The sequence below is a fragment of the Coturnix japonica genome, chromosome 3 (genome assembly GCF_054131305.1).
Source record: "Coturnix japonica strain WE chromosome 3, WE-NBRP24, whole genome shotgun sequence".
Lineage (NCBI taxonomy): Eukaryota > Metazoa > Chordata > Aves > Galliformes > Phasianidae > Coturnix > Coturnix japonica.
Genome location: NC_140665.1, coordinates 18,304,198 through 18,318,141, shown reverse-complemented (window position 1 = coordinate 18,318,141; position 13,944 = coordinate 18,304,198). Strand labels below are relative to the sequence as shown.

General features: G+C 43.7%; 2 protein-coding genes across 26 annotated transcripts in view; one reads left to right on the top strand and one right to left on the bottom strand.

The window, feature by feature from the left end:
• RPS6KC1 (ribosomal protein S6 kinase C1) overlaps nucleotides 1-1,869 on the bottom strand; it is an 81,219-nt gene extending 79,350 nt beyond the window's left edge. For 6 of the 8 annotated variants that reach the window (XR_014943827.1, XR_014943826.1, XM_015857289.2 and 3 more), the window contains exon 1: nucleotides 416-578. Coding sequence is in view for 3 of the 8 variants with exons in the window: in XM_015857287.3 (XP_015712773.1) it covers nucleotides 416-520 (105 nt within the window). In the remaining 5 variants the exon portion in view is untranslated. Of the gene's footprint in view, nucleotides 1-415; nucleotides 579-1,773 lie in introns of those variants that run through there. The other 2 variants (XM_085541138.1, XM_085541137.1) reach the window with 2 other exon arrangements.
• A 5-nt stretch (nucleotides 1,870-1,874) lies between these two features.
• ANGEL2 (angel homolog 2) lies at nucleotides 1,875-13,569 on the top strand. Of its 18 annotated transcripts, XR_014943836.1 has the most exons (10): nucleotides 2,687-2,838; nucleotides 3,768-4,198; nucleotides 4,947-5,200; nucleotides 5,948-6,017; nucleotides 6,269-6,417; nucleotides 6,813-7,234; nucleotides 8,610-8,736; nucleotides 9,309-9,369; nucleotides 10,918-11,081; nucleotides 13,067-13,451. XR_014943836.1 is itself a non-coding variant. In XM_085541139.1 (9 exons), exons 1-9 carry the CDS (start codon nucleotides 2,720-2,722, stop codon nucleotides 13,219-13,221), a joined length of 1,803 nt encoding a protein of 600 aa, XP_085397265.1. In that variant the 5' UTR covers nucleotides 1,875-2,719; the 3' UTR covers nucleotides 13,222-13,569. The 18 variants fall into 18 exon arrangements, 9 of the variants coding, with proteins under 9 accessions (XP_085397265.1, XP_085397271.1, XP_085397267.1 ...); XM_085541139.1 differs by lacking the exon at nucleotides 6,269-6,417 and having other exon boundaries at nucleotides 1,875-2,838; nucleotides 13,067-13,569; XR_014943828.1 differs by lacking the exons at nucleotides 6,269-6,417; nucleotides 10,918-11,081 and adding an exon at nucleotides 11,113-11,317 and having other exon boundaries at nucleotides 2,636-2,838; nucleotides 13,067-13,569.
• The last annotated feature ends 375 nt before the right edge of the window (nucleotides 13,570-13,944 follow it).

Sequence of the window (13,944 nt, the reverse complement as noted above, 5' to 3'; positions counted from 1 at the left end):
TACAGAATGCCAAGGCTGGGGGAAGAGATACACGCAGGCACATTGCCCTCCCAGGCAGAACACCTACAGCCACAGCACCCACACATCTGAACGCAACCTGTCCTTTCTGGTGGTCTCAATACATCCACCAACCCGTGAGACTCAACTCCCGCTCCCCTCGCAGCTTTCTACACGCATTTACATACTCTTTGGGGCTTCAATGGGAAGATGGAGGCAAAAAGCATCCAGCACCGTCACAGGGCCGAGGCCTGAGCCCGAGCAGCCCTGCAGACAGGGCTCCCTGTCACCGTTCCGGCCTAGCAGCCCCTGGCTCGGGCGGGGAGGGCGAAGGGAAGGGCTGCGGCCGCCGGCGGGCAGCGGGCAGCGGGCCGAGGCCCGGGCGGTGGCGGCGGGGCCCCGGGCGGCGCTGACTCACCCGCGCCGTGACCTTGTAGACGGTGTGCCCGCGGGGGTGCCGCCGCGGCTCCGTCACCGTGTAGAAGCGGGCCAGCTCCCCGCCGCGATCCCGAGGGCTCAGCATCCTGCCCGCCGCCGCAACGGGCCCCGACAGCGGCGGAAGCGGCGCCCCGGAACGCCCCGCCCCGCCCGGGCGGTGCAGGGCATGGCCGCGCCCTACCGACAGGAGGAAGGGAGGGTCCGCTGGGTCGGGGTGTTCCCCTGCCGGGACTGATGTGACTGAAGGTGGACTATGTGAGCGTAGTTTTCCTTGTGAAAGCACAGAGAGCTCGGCCAGATCCGGTCAGAGCTCAGTGCCTCCGAGTGGAGCGAGCGTTGTAGCATCCACACACAGCTGCTGCTTTAAGCACTGTGAGCCCAATAAGACTCAATTCTATGTGGGGATGTACACCTCATAGGGCAGAAATTGGCCAAAAGTGAGTTTCGTAGCACCCTGTCTCTTAGTTTTATCTGGATTACTTTGCTATTCCAAGCTATCGCTGGCCCCTCGCTACAAGGAACACACTGAGGTCCTGGAGCATGTCCAGAGAAAGCAAGGAAGTTGTAAAGAATGTGGAACACAGATCTTATGGGGAGCAGCTGAGCAAATTGGGATTGTTCAGTCCAGAGGATGCTCAGGAGAGACCACATTGCTCTCTAAAACTGCCTGAAAAGAGGTGGTGAGGTGAGATCAGCCTCTTCTCCTGGGTAACAGTGATAGGATGAGAGGGAATGGCCTCAAGTTACAGTGGGTTCAGGTTGGGTATTAGAACGCATTTCCTCTCAGGGAAGAGAAGCAGAGATGCAGCAGTAGGAGTTCAGTAGATAGAGAAGGGTGTGTTGCAATGCTACAACTCCATGGCTGGATTAAGCTTTAGATATTTTGTACAGTCAGAGTATATATGTATATTAGAACTAGGAAACCTCAGGAGGACCAAAATAAAAATAATCAGAGACGTGGAATAATTTTTTGGTTTTTTTTTCATTTAGAACAACAAAACTTCTAAAAAGAGTCCAGTGGAGGGCCACAGTGATGATTAAGGGCCTGGAGCATCTCCCTTATAAGGAAAGGCTGAGAGACCTGGGACTGTTCAGTGTGAAGGAGACTGAGAGGGGACCTTATCAACATTCATAAATACACAAAGGGCAGAAGTCAAGTAGACAGGGCCAGACTGTTTTTAGTGGTAGCCAGCAACAGGACAAGGGGTAACAGGCACAGACTGGAAGACATTTTGTTCCATACAAACAGGAGGGAAAAATTCTTTACTTTGAGTGTGACAGAGCACTGGAACAAGCTGCTCAGTGAGGTTGTTTTCTCTGGAAATACTCAGAACTCACCTGGATGCCTTCCTGTGTGATCTGCTGTAGGAAACCTGCTTTATCAGCAGGATTGGACTAGATGATCTCCAGACGTCCTTTCCAGCTCCTATGATTCTGTGAAAAAGTTCACAAGTTCAAGTACTCGGGGAAGAGAGTCACTGAGATTTACTGAAAAGAAACCACGTCAGGCTCAGGAAATCTACTGCACTCAAAGCAGTTGGGGGCAGGGAGAGCATTCAGCTGCAGTTTGCCTGGTCCCTGCACATCTTTAAGCATCGGTTGCCAACCCCCTTTAGAAGGCAGGAAACTGAGTTCTGGGCCATTTTGCTGAAGTACTGTGGCATAATCAATCAAAGCATCCCTCAGAGCCAGTAGCCTCACATCACCGGGGAGCTTCAAAAGCTCAAATGACTCATGAAATACTTGGCTGCTAGTTACAAGCTGGTATTTGGGGGTACCTATTTCAAAGGCTCTATCTTAACATAGGTAGCATAGCCTAGATATACAAAATAATAATTAGAAGAGATTACACGTAATGAAGCATTAGTGGGTTATTAAAATTCACCTGGGGCAAGGTAAGAAATAATAACAAAATACAGAAGTGAAAAGATGTTCAGCGTATGATTAATCTCTGACTTGCATTTTGTTGTCGTTTGCAGTTTCTATGTTCACCAACATGCCTTTCTTTTCTTAAAGACCTTAAAAAAAAAAAAAAAAAAAAAAAAAAAAAAAACACAAAAAAACCTGTCTTCACAGCTATCGTACATCAAAACAAAATAAGCACATAATATGGGAACACAAAGAAATAGCCGCAGTTGATGCTACGGGTGACAGTTTTCTGTCTCCAAAATACTCCTAACACGTTTAACCTACAGCATTTCATTTCTCTGAGAGCCGAAGCACAACGGGGCAGCCCGACCACAACCATGATGGCGCCTGCTACCTCACCTCGCCCTGACCCAACATGGCGGCCCGGCCTCGACGCCCGCCCCCGGAACCAAGATGGCGGCGGGCCGGCAGGGCCGGCTTTGGACTACAAGTCCCACGGGGGAGCGGGCGTGGTTTAGCCGCCTCCCTCACGGGGTAAGCGGCGGGCAGGGAGTGTGGAGGCGGCGGGTGGAGCTGGCGCTGCCCTGGAATGACCCCCTTCTGGGGGTACCAGGGCTTGGCGGAGCGGCTAGCAGGGCCCCGAGGGGCCGGGCCCGGCCTTGGGCCCGCCGGGAGGTAAAGAGCAAGCGGGCGGGGACCGGGGTTTCAGGGAGGCTTGAGGGCGCTGCGAGGCCTCCGCCGGGCCTGGGTGTCGTGTCGGGCCCCGCTGCCCTTGTGTAAGGCCGGGTCGTGCCGGTCGGTAGCTTTAAGCACCGCCGCGGTGCACAGCGGAACTCGGCGTGGGCGTGAGGTTTCTTTGCTGGCTGTCGAGCCTGAAAGGGAGCATCGATATCGTCTGTTTCCTTCTCGTCTTGGCACGGTGCAGGTCAGTGCCTCCTTCGGCAAATTCCCGACTTCCTACAAGTCAATGCTTTTCTGACTCCTTAAAATAGCGTTTTAAAGAAGCTAAAGAGGCACGCAAAGTGACCTGTAAAAGCTGTTCTGCTGAGCACTCGGAAGATGTGGCATTGAATTCGACGAGGAGGAGTTGTAGGTAGTTATTAAGAGGGAGAGTCTGAACATTAAATGCCATTTGTATCCTTTTCCCTCTTCAGCAGAACAGGATCAGTTCCTCAGGTCTCGCTTCACAGGTCATCATTTACGTTAAGGTTTACATTTCTACACATGACAACTACAATTGTAATTCTAAATAAGAGGTTGTAATGTGTAAGTGGTATCTAAAAATGTGGTTCTTCTCTCATGTAGCTGAACTAGAACTAATGGAAAAATGAATATTCTGTATGCGTTAACTTGTAGATAGGGAACAGCTTTTATAAATTGTGGTCTGGGTGACTTGCATCTGCAGCCTCTTACAGGCACACTTTGTTGCATGTAAGTAATAAAACTTATGCTTTCTTTGGTAGACACCCCATGCTGCCCCGTCATGTGCAGAGGCTGGGCCGAGACTGGATCACCCATGTCAACGGTTCCCAGGTGTTTGCCTTCAGCAGCCCAGCTCCCACCTGTATGAGATGGGCCGGACACTGCCCCTGGGCCTCGTTCCCTCTGCCTGTTCCAGTTGATTCCTCAGCAAACTGGAGGCTCCCACCGTTTTTTGGACCTTGGAGGCAAATTCAGAACTCTAATTGGCAGCTTGATAACTTTGCACAAAATTCTTGCTTTCACCTCCCTAACCCCAGTATGAAAGCTGAGGGAGAAGAACCACTGACAAAGAAGAGGAGGCTCAGCTCCCAGCTTGATTCTCCAGCCCTGGAAGGACAGAACTTCTCTGAGCAGAAAGAAGCATTATGTGTTTCTGACTCACAGGATGAAAGAAGTGAGAGTAACAAGAAAAGTAAGAGACATTTTCTTGCTTCTTTTCCTTGTTTGTTCCTGTTATTAAGAATATAGAACTTGTAACAATTTGTAACAAGTTAGATGCAACATTGCCCACCTCTTTTGTTACTGTTTTTCTTGGCGCCTCTCCCAGAAAACATGTGTTTTAAAAATGTGATGTGTCTTACTGCTTTCTTATCCACTCCTTTCTTATCCACTCCTCCTATTAGCAAACACATCTTGATATAACTTTATCTGAGAGAGTGGTCATCTTTCGTTCACACGTTGTGACAGCACATAAAGGTACTCACAAAGGTGCAGCGTGGCTTCTCTCCCACCGTGAAAACAGTATTTGAAGCCTTGCGGAATTCATTGCAGATACGTTGCATTTAGGATGCAGGGGCAGGCAGTGATATAAGCCTGTGTCATAGACTGGATTTGACTTCGTGAGCCAGCAGCCTTCCTGCAAGGAAGGAGCAAGGTGGGGTGGTATGGTATGACAGCAGCAATCTCCTTAGAACGTGCCAGCTTCCTGTTTTCAAAGTAACTAGAAATCCAGGGCATTGTTTTCTGCTATGCTGTTTACTGATGCTTATATAAAGATCATGTTCAGTGGAGACTCTAAATCACTGCTAATCAGGTGAGCTTTTAGAACTGGTTAAGCAATTTCCAGGGCAAATAGTAGTTAGCAGAATGATTTCTAAGAGCGGTAAGAAGTCATATGGTTTGTTATGTAACTTGTTTTCTGCTGTGTGTGTTTTTAACAGGAAACATCAAAAGACACTGGGAATATTTCTGTCAGCACAGCAGGACGATGAAAATCTTGGAAAGTGCAGAGACTGACCAAAGCAATAGAGAATGTGAAGCCAAATTTGATTTCACCGTCATGTCCTACAACATCCTCTCACAGAATTTGTTAGAAGATAACTCCCACCTGTACAAACACTGCAGACAACGTTTGTTAATCTGGACATACAGATTTCCCAACATTCTACAAGAAATCAAACAGCTGGACGCAGATGTGAGTTGAAAACAAGCACGTGGCTATTGATAAGAACAGGTGGAATGGGGTAGCAAATCCTTGCTCGTTTTTAGTTTAGTGGATGGGCTGTCTTGTGAATCCAGCTGAGTGGTTAGTTATATCGTGCCTAATAGTATAGTTCTGAACTATGATTTATTATGCATTCCTTATGGTCCAAACTTAGAGGAATGGCAAACAGTATATCATACTCACGGTTGCCTTTTGTCCCTGACTTCCTAGAATGGTCGTTTTGAAGTGACTCTGTTGTTCTGCTGACACACAGCAAAATTATTTTTCAATCTTCTCTTCATGTGAATCTCATTTTGTCTTTAATGCATGCTTGAATAGCGTGTAGTAAAGAAGGCTCTCAATTTAAGAATAGCTGATGCAAGTATAGCTGAAGGTCCACTCAGTCCAGCGTCGTGTGTTCACCACATCTGATGATAGACATAGAGTGGGAACACAGGGCACCTTTCTTTGATAATCTGCACTTCTGAACCTCTAGAGCTGAAGCCTGTGTATTCAACCATGCCAGAAATGGACATACAAGACTGAATTGCCGAGTGCCTGTTTTTTACTGGCAAATATTTCATTTTAAGGAGCATTTTTTTTAATGGGAGGATGAACCCATTTGTAGGATTATGGGGGCAAAGAAGGATTCTAAAATCTTTTTGGTTTTGTCTGCACACATGGAGTCTGCCAACAGAGAGACAAAGTGATATTTTTATTGTAAACCTTTTGCCTTAGGTACTTTGTTTACAAGAAGTCCAAGAAGACCACTATAGGAAAGAGATCAAGTCAAGTTTGGAATCCTTGGGTATGATGAAACTCTTATGGCCGCTACGCTTTTTTTTTAATCACTGTTATGCTTCACAGGTAACATGCAGGAAGAAAAATCCTTTATTAGGCAGGTCTGCTTTCACGTGACTTATGGTTTATATTTCAGGTTGTTTTCCTCTAATCTTAGCTTACAGATTACTTCTTTATTGTTAGTTATGTTAAGAAATTTTGCATTTAAAGAGCACCAGATAAATACCATACTAAAAACTTACATTTTTACATTTTTAGCTGGAATTTATTTGGGGCAGTTGATATTGAACTATTTCCTGACTTGAGATGGCAGCTCAATGTCATGTTAAAGCATTTATTTTCGGAAAACAAGAGATAATGGGGATGATCCCCATCAGCTTGAAGGATAAACAAGAACTCAGTTTTCTGTAAGTTTCTTTTTATTGTGACCCAATTGTTTTGGTATTTCTGTCAAAGCCATTCAGGTCTTTGTTTCTCATAGGGAGTTAGTGATGGATATTGGTTAGGAGCTCTGTTCTTAGCTTCGTATTTAGTGACACCAAGTAACTCTCACAAAGGTCATCTTTGCTCCAAAACAAGATAAGCATCAGACAATTTAACCTCAAAAGATGCAGGGTTCAATGACGAACATTAAAGAAAGGAATAAAAAGAGTGCACTGAACTTCCCTTAGGCTTCAGTACTTCAGACTGAGTCTTTACTGCTGTGGGAGGGGAAAAAAGTAGTGTGGAGTGTAACTTTCTTTTTTAAATGAGTCTGTGTCTTTACAATAGCATTTCATGGTTTTCATTACCTTTTTTGCAGGGTATCACTGTGAGTATAAAATGAGGACGGGGAGAAAACCTGATGGCTGTGCTATTTGCTTCAAAACTTCTAAATTTAGCCTGATCTCATCCAATCCTGTGGAATTTTTTCGCCGTGATATTCCACTCTTGGACAGGGACAATGTTGGACTAGTGTTGCTTCTGCAGCCTAAATTTCCATGTAAAACTAATGCTGCCATCTGTATAGCTAATACACATCTGCTATATAACCCAAGGAGAGGGGATATCAAACTGACCCAGCTTGCAATGCTCCTGGCAGAGATTGCGAGTGTTGCCCCTCAGAAGAATGGCACCTTCTGCCCAATTATCATCTGTGGTGACTTCAATTCTGTTCCTGGTTCTCCACTGTACAGATTTATAAAGGAAGGGAAGTTAAATTACGAAGGACTTGCTATAGGGAAGGTAAGCTCTTCATTTCTTACCTGGAAAAAGTTGATTCTGATTAAAGAGAACTGGCAGAAATTTGCTGTGGAGTTAAGCCTGGGTTTGTTAGCTGTGCCTTACCATGATGTTGTATCTGCTTCTATCACTACAATGAAAAATCTGCCAACAAATTAATTGTTCTTAAAAGGCAGTTATCCACGGGATGCTTGTATTGCTGTCTCTAAGTGCTCTGGTCTTTAAGCAGGAGAAAATAACCACTTAATCAATTACATACTGCGTTCTCTCTGAGAAGATGACATTTGTTTTAGATGAGTTTTGAATTACAGCGGTTAGAATAATTGTAAAAGTCAAATACAGGATTGGGTGCTGAGGTTGAACTGTTTCAGCTTAGATGGGTTTCTTTGTAAATTCTTGTGCGCTGTAGCTCTTGGGTATGTCAAAAGCTATTTAATAGGAAGTACTGAAAATAGGAAAACAGCCCCAGTGGTGTTTGTTGCCAGTGGGTGGTTGTTTTTTTAGCCCATTATTGGCCTTATTTGATCCCAAAAGAATAAGCATAAAAAAGATGACATAAGATCCTACTAGGGAGATGTCTACACTCAGCCCTATTACAATGTAAACAGGGTTCTCAGTAATCTTTCAGCTTCATGTCATAACAGCTATAATGGAAAATTAGTTAGCTGCAAAAAAGAAACATCGATAGGAGTAAACAAAGGGAATGTACATTCAGATGAGACTCCACTGGAATACTGTGTTCAGCTCTGGGCCCCCAGCACAAGAAGGACATGGACCTGTTGTAGTGATCCAGAGGAGGCCATGAGGATGCTCAGAGGGCTGGAGTACCTCTCCTGTGAAGACAGGCTGAGGGAGTTGGGCTTGGTCAGCCTGGAGAACAGAAGGCTGCAGGAAGACCTCATTGTGGCCCTTCAGGTTGAACAGGGGTTCAACACAAAAGATGGGGAGAAACCCTTTATCGGGAAGTGTAGTAAAAGATCAAGAGGTAATGACTTTAAAATTAAGGAAGGCAGGTTTAGATAAAAGCTTTTCACAGAGAGGGTGGCAAGGCACTGGCACAGCTGCCTAGAGAAGCTGTGATGCCCCATCCCTGCAGGTGCTCCAGGGTAGGTTAGATGGGGCTCCAGGCAGCCTGAACTGTGGACAGCCCCGCCCATGGCTGGGGCTGGGTGATCTTTAAGGTCCCTTCCAGCCCAAGCTGTTCTGTGATAAAGAGCATGTACTGTTTTTTACAAAGACTTGACAAGCCATTTTAAAAAGATTTATTCTAGGGGGCTGTTTTTTGCTTAAAGTTCTAATGCACAGAAAATGTGCAGTCACATCAGGGTTGTTTTTTCTTAATCAGATTTCTTCTGAAAAAGCTTGTTGTCTTTCTTAGGTCTCTGGACAAGAACAGTTTCCAAGGGGACAAAGAATCTTATCTATTCCAATTTGGCCCAAAAAATTAGGTATTTCACAGAACTGTGTGTATGAAATAAGACAGCAGCAAAAAGAAGAAGATGCAGGTCAGTTTGGGGATTGATGGATTTTTGTGGTCCTTTGAAAGCATCCTTCAGGAAGCACTGAAAAACAGATTATCTTGTTTAGTAGAAGGGAAAATATAGCCTCAAGCTTGCACAAACTTATTGTTGGGCTTGTTTGAGTGTGAAGTTATTTGTTCACATGTGCATGTGTAAATGTGAATGTTGTACAAGATAAGTACTTTCAGATTGAAATCTTTGAAGAGTCACAGAATTTACCATTCGGGAGCTGAAAGATAATCATATCAGGATTACTGTGTTTGCATCAGGACAACTCCTTGTGCTGTGACAGGGAGAAGAGAGAGGAATGTAGCATGTGTGTAGCATCAGCCTACATTCTGCTCCAGCGTTTGTGTATGACAGTGAGAGTATCTATGGGACAAATGGGGAAAGCAAGTGATTCCTTGTTGAACGTTACTGCATCTTTTCATCCACCAAAACAATTTGAAATGAATGTGATGTAGGGAATGTAGATATTCTGTTGTAGCTTTTCAACATTAGTCTCACCTACATTCTATTTGTTAAATGTGAACTGAATGTATTTTTTTATTTGGTAGGAGAAAAAATGGAGGAAGCTACATTGGATAACACCAAAGAGATTGTAATAGCATCTGAAAAGTATGTGCTGCTGGGAAAAGATGCATTCCTTTGGCTGCATCTTATACTCTTATTTATTTGGGGGGAGGGGAGGGCATTGTATTGGTTTTGGTTTTAGACCACACTTGTATTTGATTTCAGATATGGATATAAGATGCACGCTCATCTCGGTTTGCCCATCTGGCAAAATAATCAGTAGACTGCTGTGAAGAAGCACATGGTTATTTTTTTTTGAAAGGAAGAATATATTTGTGTTTACCAAACTGGGAAAAACATGTAAAATAAAGCAAAGGAAGCTCCTTTAATGGTATATGTGTGATGTCAGGCTCTAAGTTAGCCGTGTCTTATCAGAATTGAGATCTTGGTATCACCGCTAATAGATTAAAACCTCTGGTAATAAAAAAGGCAAGGAATTACTGTTTGGAGGAAGGGAGTCGATGACAGTACAGAAAATGGAATGCTGCAGTGTAAATAAATCTGTAGCATGCCACATGTTGAAAACTGCTTGCAGGTTTTTTGCTTCATCTTATAAGGGCAATGAATTAACAAGGATGATCAAAGTCATTGGAATAGCTTTGATCTGGAGAGTGACTAAATGAACTTGGGTCTCTTGACTTGGGGAAAAAAAAGAAAGCTGGGAGGGGATTAACTGGAAAATCACTAAGGGCTACAAGAACATGAGCAAATATTGAAGGGTTCGGTAGAGAATATACTGACTGTGACAGATTTCCAGACAGTAGATATAAAACAGACAAACGCTCTTTGCTCTCGGCACAAGTAAAAGCAACTGCTAAACAATGTTGTACAAGAACTTGAGCGATGGTAAGGAAAACTCATAGAAGATAAAGCTGTTGTGCATGACATAATCAGTGGAGATGCGATGATTGCTGGCTAGGCTGTAAGTCACAGGATTGCTGGAAAGAGGAACTTATTCCCCATCCATTTCCAGAGCAGAAATTACTACTTTCCTGTATTGTACCCACTGCCATTCAAGCTGATTTAATTGTAAGAACAACAGTAAAACACTTTATTTTAACCAGAACATATTGCAGATTAGGTTTAAAATGCAGCCATGCAGGGTGAGGCAGGTACAGCTGTGGAAAGGGTAATTTGTTGAGCTGGTGGGAGCAAATGGCTGGGAGGGAGAGATGAGCTCTTCTGCTGAAATGTGCAGTTGTGCCTTTTTCTTTGAGAACTGAATAAACAGATGAGATGGGATGAGCTGCAGAGGAACAGACTGGCTGATGATGAGGAAAGGCAAAACAGGAGCCTGAGTAGAGGCAAGTTTAGGCATAGCCTAAGTTGAAAACACTTGAGTTTTAGTTTAGGAAAAAATATATATATTTACAGAAGAACCCAGGTAGAGATGAGTTATAGCCAGTCCCTTTCTGATAACCTATTCTTATCTAAACATTTCTGGCACAAAAAGTGATGAGAATGATTGCTTAAGGGAAACTCCAGTTTGCATATCCAGTTGACTATTCTGTTTGAATGGGAAACCATTTGATTGTTTTTTTTTTTCCTAGGAAATGCAAGAAAATAAAATGTTTTTCTTTGATTCCCATCTAGATTGTCATCAAAATTGCAGCACCATTTTAAGTTGTCTTCAGTCTATTCTCACTACTTTCCTGAAACTGGGTTGCCAGAAGTAACAACTTGTCACTCCCGAAGCGCAGTCACTGTGGATTATATTTTCTATTCTGCAGCAAATGATGATTCTGTTGCCCAACCAGGTAAAGAAACCAACTTTGAATTATTTTTCAGAGATGCTAAAAGGGAACTTCTGGATCCGGTTGTAAGGGAAACATGATAATTTGATCCATATCAAGTACCTCAGAGGTATGGCTGCCTTGTCAACCTACCACAGCTGGAATGTCACACAGGGCAAACTCTTTCACCTAGAAAAATATTCCTGTAATTGCCATCTCAGCATGGAAACCAAGAGCTAAGACTACATAAAATCAGTGATGTAAGTAGCACCTCGGAAATACTGTTGACAGTAACTCATGGAGGATGTTAGTGGCAAGACCTACAACAAAGTAGTTCTTCCAATCATTCAGTCAATAAAACAGCAATTCACGACGTGTGCTAAAGCTGATAAATGAACTGCTTCCTAGAAAATTACTTTTCAGATAGACTTGGTGTAATTAATGCCAAGTGAATGGCCTTTCCTCTGAGAGCAGGCACTGGCAGATGCCCAGTTGTTACTGATTGCAATTCCAGCTAAAACTCACCAGATGGTGCAAGAAAGACACGGTGCCTCTGCGGGTGCCTTTCTTGGTGGGGAACTGCACTGCCTCGATCAAATTTACGTGCTTAGGGTGGTACCCTGAGCAGCAGACTTCTCACGTTACAGTTAGCTGTGTGTTTTATGCCATTGTCAGACATGAGCGCACAGTGCAGTGCCATCAGATAAATGGCTCTGCAGAACTCGCAAAGAAAGCTGGATTCCAGCCCTGCTCCAGGTGCAGACTGCCACAGATTTTTGTGAATTTATATTGTTCTTGGTAACTGAAATGAAAATTGCACATTCATCTCCTCATACTTTGGGTCTAGATCCTTAATATTGAGTGAATGTACTCATATCTCACTTGTCATAACACACAATAAATGAAAAGCTTCTCTTAGAAAAGTTTCCAAATTCCTCCTGAGTTCTGTGCAATCTGAGTGCTGTGTGATTTAAAAATTAATGGCATGCTTAGCCAAGAGCTTAGTTTGGAGCTCTGGAAATGTTTCTGTGAAAAGGGAGTTAGTGCTTACCTGGGTCCTGCAGGATTGGATTTGGTCACTTCCAAAGTGCGTGCCTGGAGCTGGCATGAATCGCTGCATACAGACCATGCCTTCTGTAGCAATGAACTGCTGCTTTGTAGAAGTGCGGGTGCTGCCAAATAATACATTTGGCTCGGGAGCTGAGCAGACGTGCTCTAAAGACACTGAGGCATTTTTGCAGCAAGAAGGATTTCCTTCAAGGCCGCAGCAAGCAACTGGGTTGTCAGAGGCCTGTAAGTTAGCAGCTTGCAAAGGGGGTGAAGCTCCTGAACTCTGCAAGGAGTGTTTAGCAGTTGCTGGGTGATCCCTTACACAGTTGTGCTTGTAAGCCAGCCCTTAAAAGGTTCAGCTGGGATTTTTTTGGTACCTGTTAAATTTGTTTTAAGGTTGTGATGGAAAATTAGCAGGAAACGCCAAGAAAGATCCATTTCTTATGATGAGCAATTGGGGATTAAGAAGCCGAAAGGCTTTCATCCTCAGTAGAATTGTCTGCCTGCTGGAGAACTGCAAGCTTGAGGGTACAGAAATGTTCTGTGTACCAGTAAATCTTATATGATTCTTAATTTTGCCAATGTCAGCTCTGTACAGCCATGCTGCTGCGCTAAGGAATAAGGCTAGATTGGATGAGGCTTTTTCAGGAAAGTTACAATGGACAAATAAATCTTTTTCCCTTATTACCTCAGCTCCCCCTGCTGTGAAGTGGAGGGGCTGTGTCCTTCTCAGTACTGCATCTCTGGGTGGAAGCAAGTCCTTCTGTGTGGGAACAGTAATAAACAGAAAGAATTCCAAACCATCTTGTTTGGTTATTGTTTCATGCAAAACCACAGACTGTCATGTTCTCTTCTTTCTGAAAATGTATGAATGCCATCTATTACTTTTTTTTCCTACTTTTTAGTTCAGTAGGAATTGAGTATTACTGAATGTTTTTTGACCTTTTGTTTTCACTTAGGAACGGAGGATTCTCTTCACGGGGGTCTGAAGCTCCTCGGCAGGCTGGCCCTTCTAACAGAGAAAGATCTCTGGACTGTTAACGGTCTTCCCAATGAAAATAACTCCTCTGACCACCTGCCATTGCTCGCAGAGTTCAGGCTGGTTGAACGGTAACACCCAAAGGACTTTCCATGTAGCTACAGTTACTCCCACCTTCTCTCTTAATGTGATTTTTATTTTTTCAAGTTAGTTCAAGCACTGCTGGTTCGGTTTCAATGTTTTGCTTGCATGCTGATTTGGTAGCATTGGGTAAAGTAGACTTTTTAAAGAGACCTTTTTTTAAGAGTTTTAATTACTTTATGAAGTCTTTGAAGTGGGAAAAAAAAAAAGAAGAGTTTACATGAGCTTCCTCTTTGGTAATGGAAAACATCAGTGCCAGTCTTAAAATGGCATTATTTTTCAAAGAAATGCTGTAAATGGTCTTTATTGTAAATCTGAGTAAAATTGATTATTCTCTGAGAATTGTGCATTTCTTCAAGGAGAGTTTGTGTGCGCATCAAATTTCGTAATGAGATGGAAATAATATTTTATTATGGAGTTCCCTTTAAGCCACTTTCATCTGAACGCTTCTGCAAAGGAATTTAACAGGAGAAGATGGGTAAGGGAGGACTCGAGCAGCCCTTGTCTGGCACTCAGAGAAGTATTTGCTTAAAGCCTCAGCTCTTTCACAGGGCAGGTTTCACATCAGTTCCAATCTCTTCTACAGCAGGAAGTACTTATTTAGGTTACTCCACACACGCTCTAGGGCTGGTCTGAATCTTAAATTTTAGGCTAATTTAAAAGCAAATGCTTTGGATGTGCTGATCAGTGGCTTCCCCTATTTGTCACGTATTTAAA

Excerpts from the sequence above, each read along its gene's own strand:
- ANGEL2 (XM_085541139.1), top strand. The coding sequence starts at position 2,720 with ATGGCGGCCCGGCCTCGACGCCCGCCCCCGGAACCAAGATGGCGGCGG. Across the intron at positions 4,199-4,946 it reads AAGTGAGAGTAACAAGAAAA|GAAACATCAAAAGACACTGG; the intron begins GTAAGAGACATT and ends TGTTTTTAACAG. Across the intron at positions 7,235-8,609 it reads AAGGACTTGCTATAGGGAAG|GTCTCTGGACAAGAACAGTT; the intron begins GTAAGCTCTTCA and ends TGTCTTTCTTAG.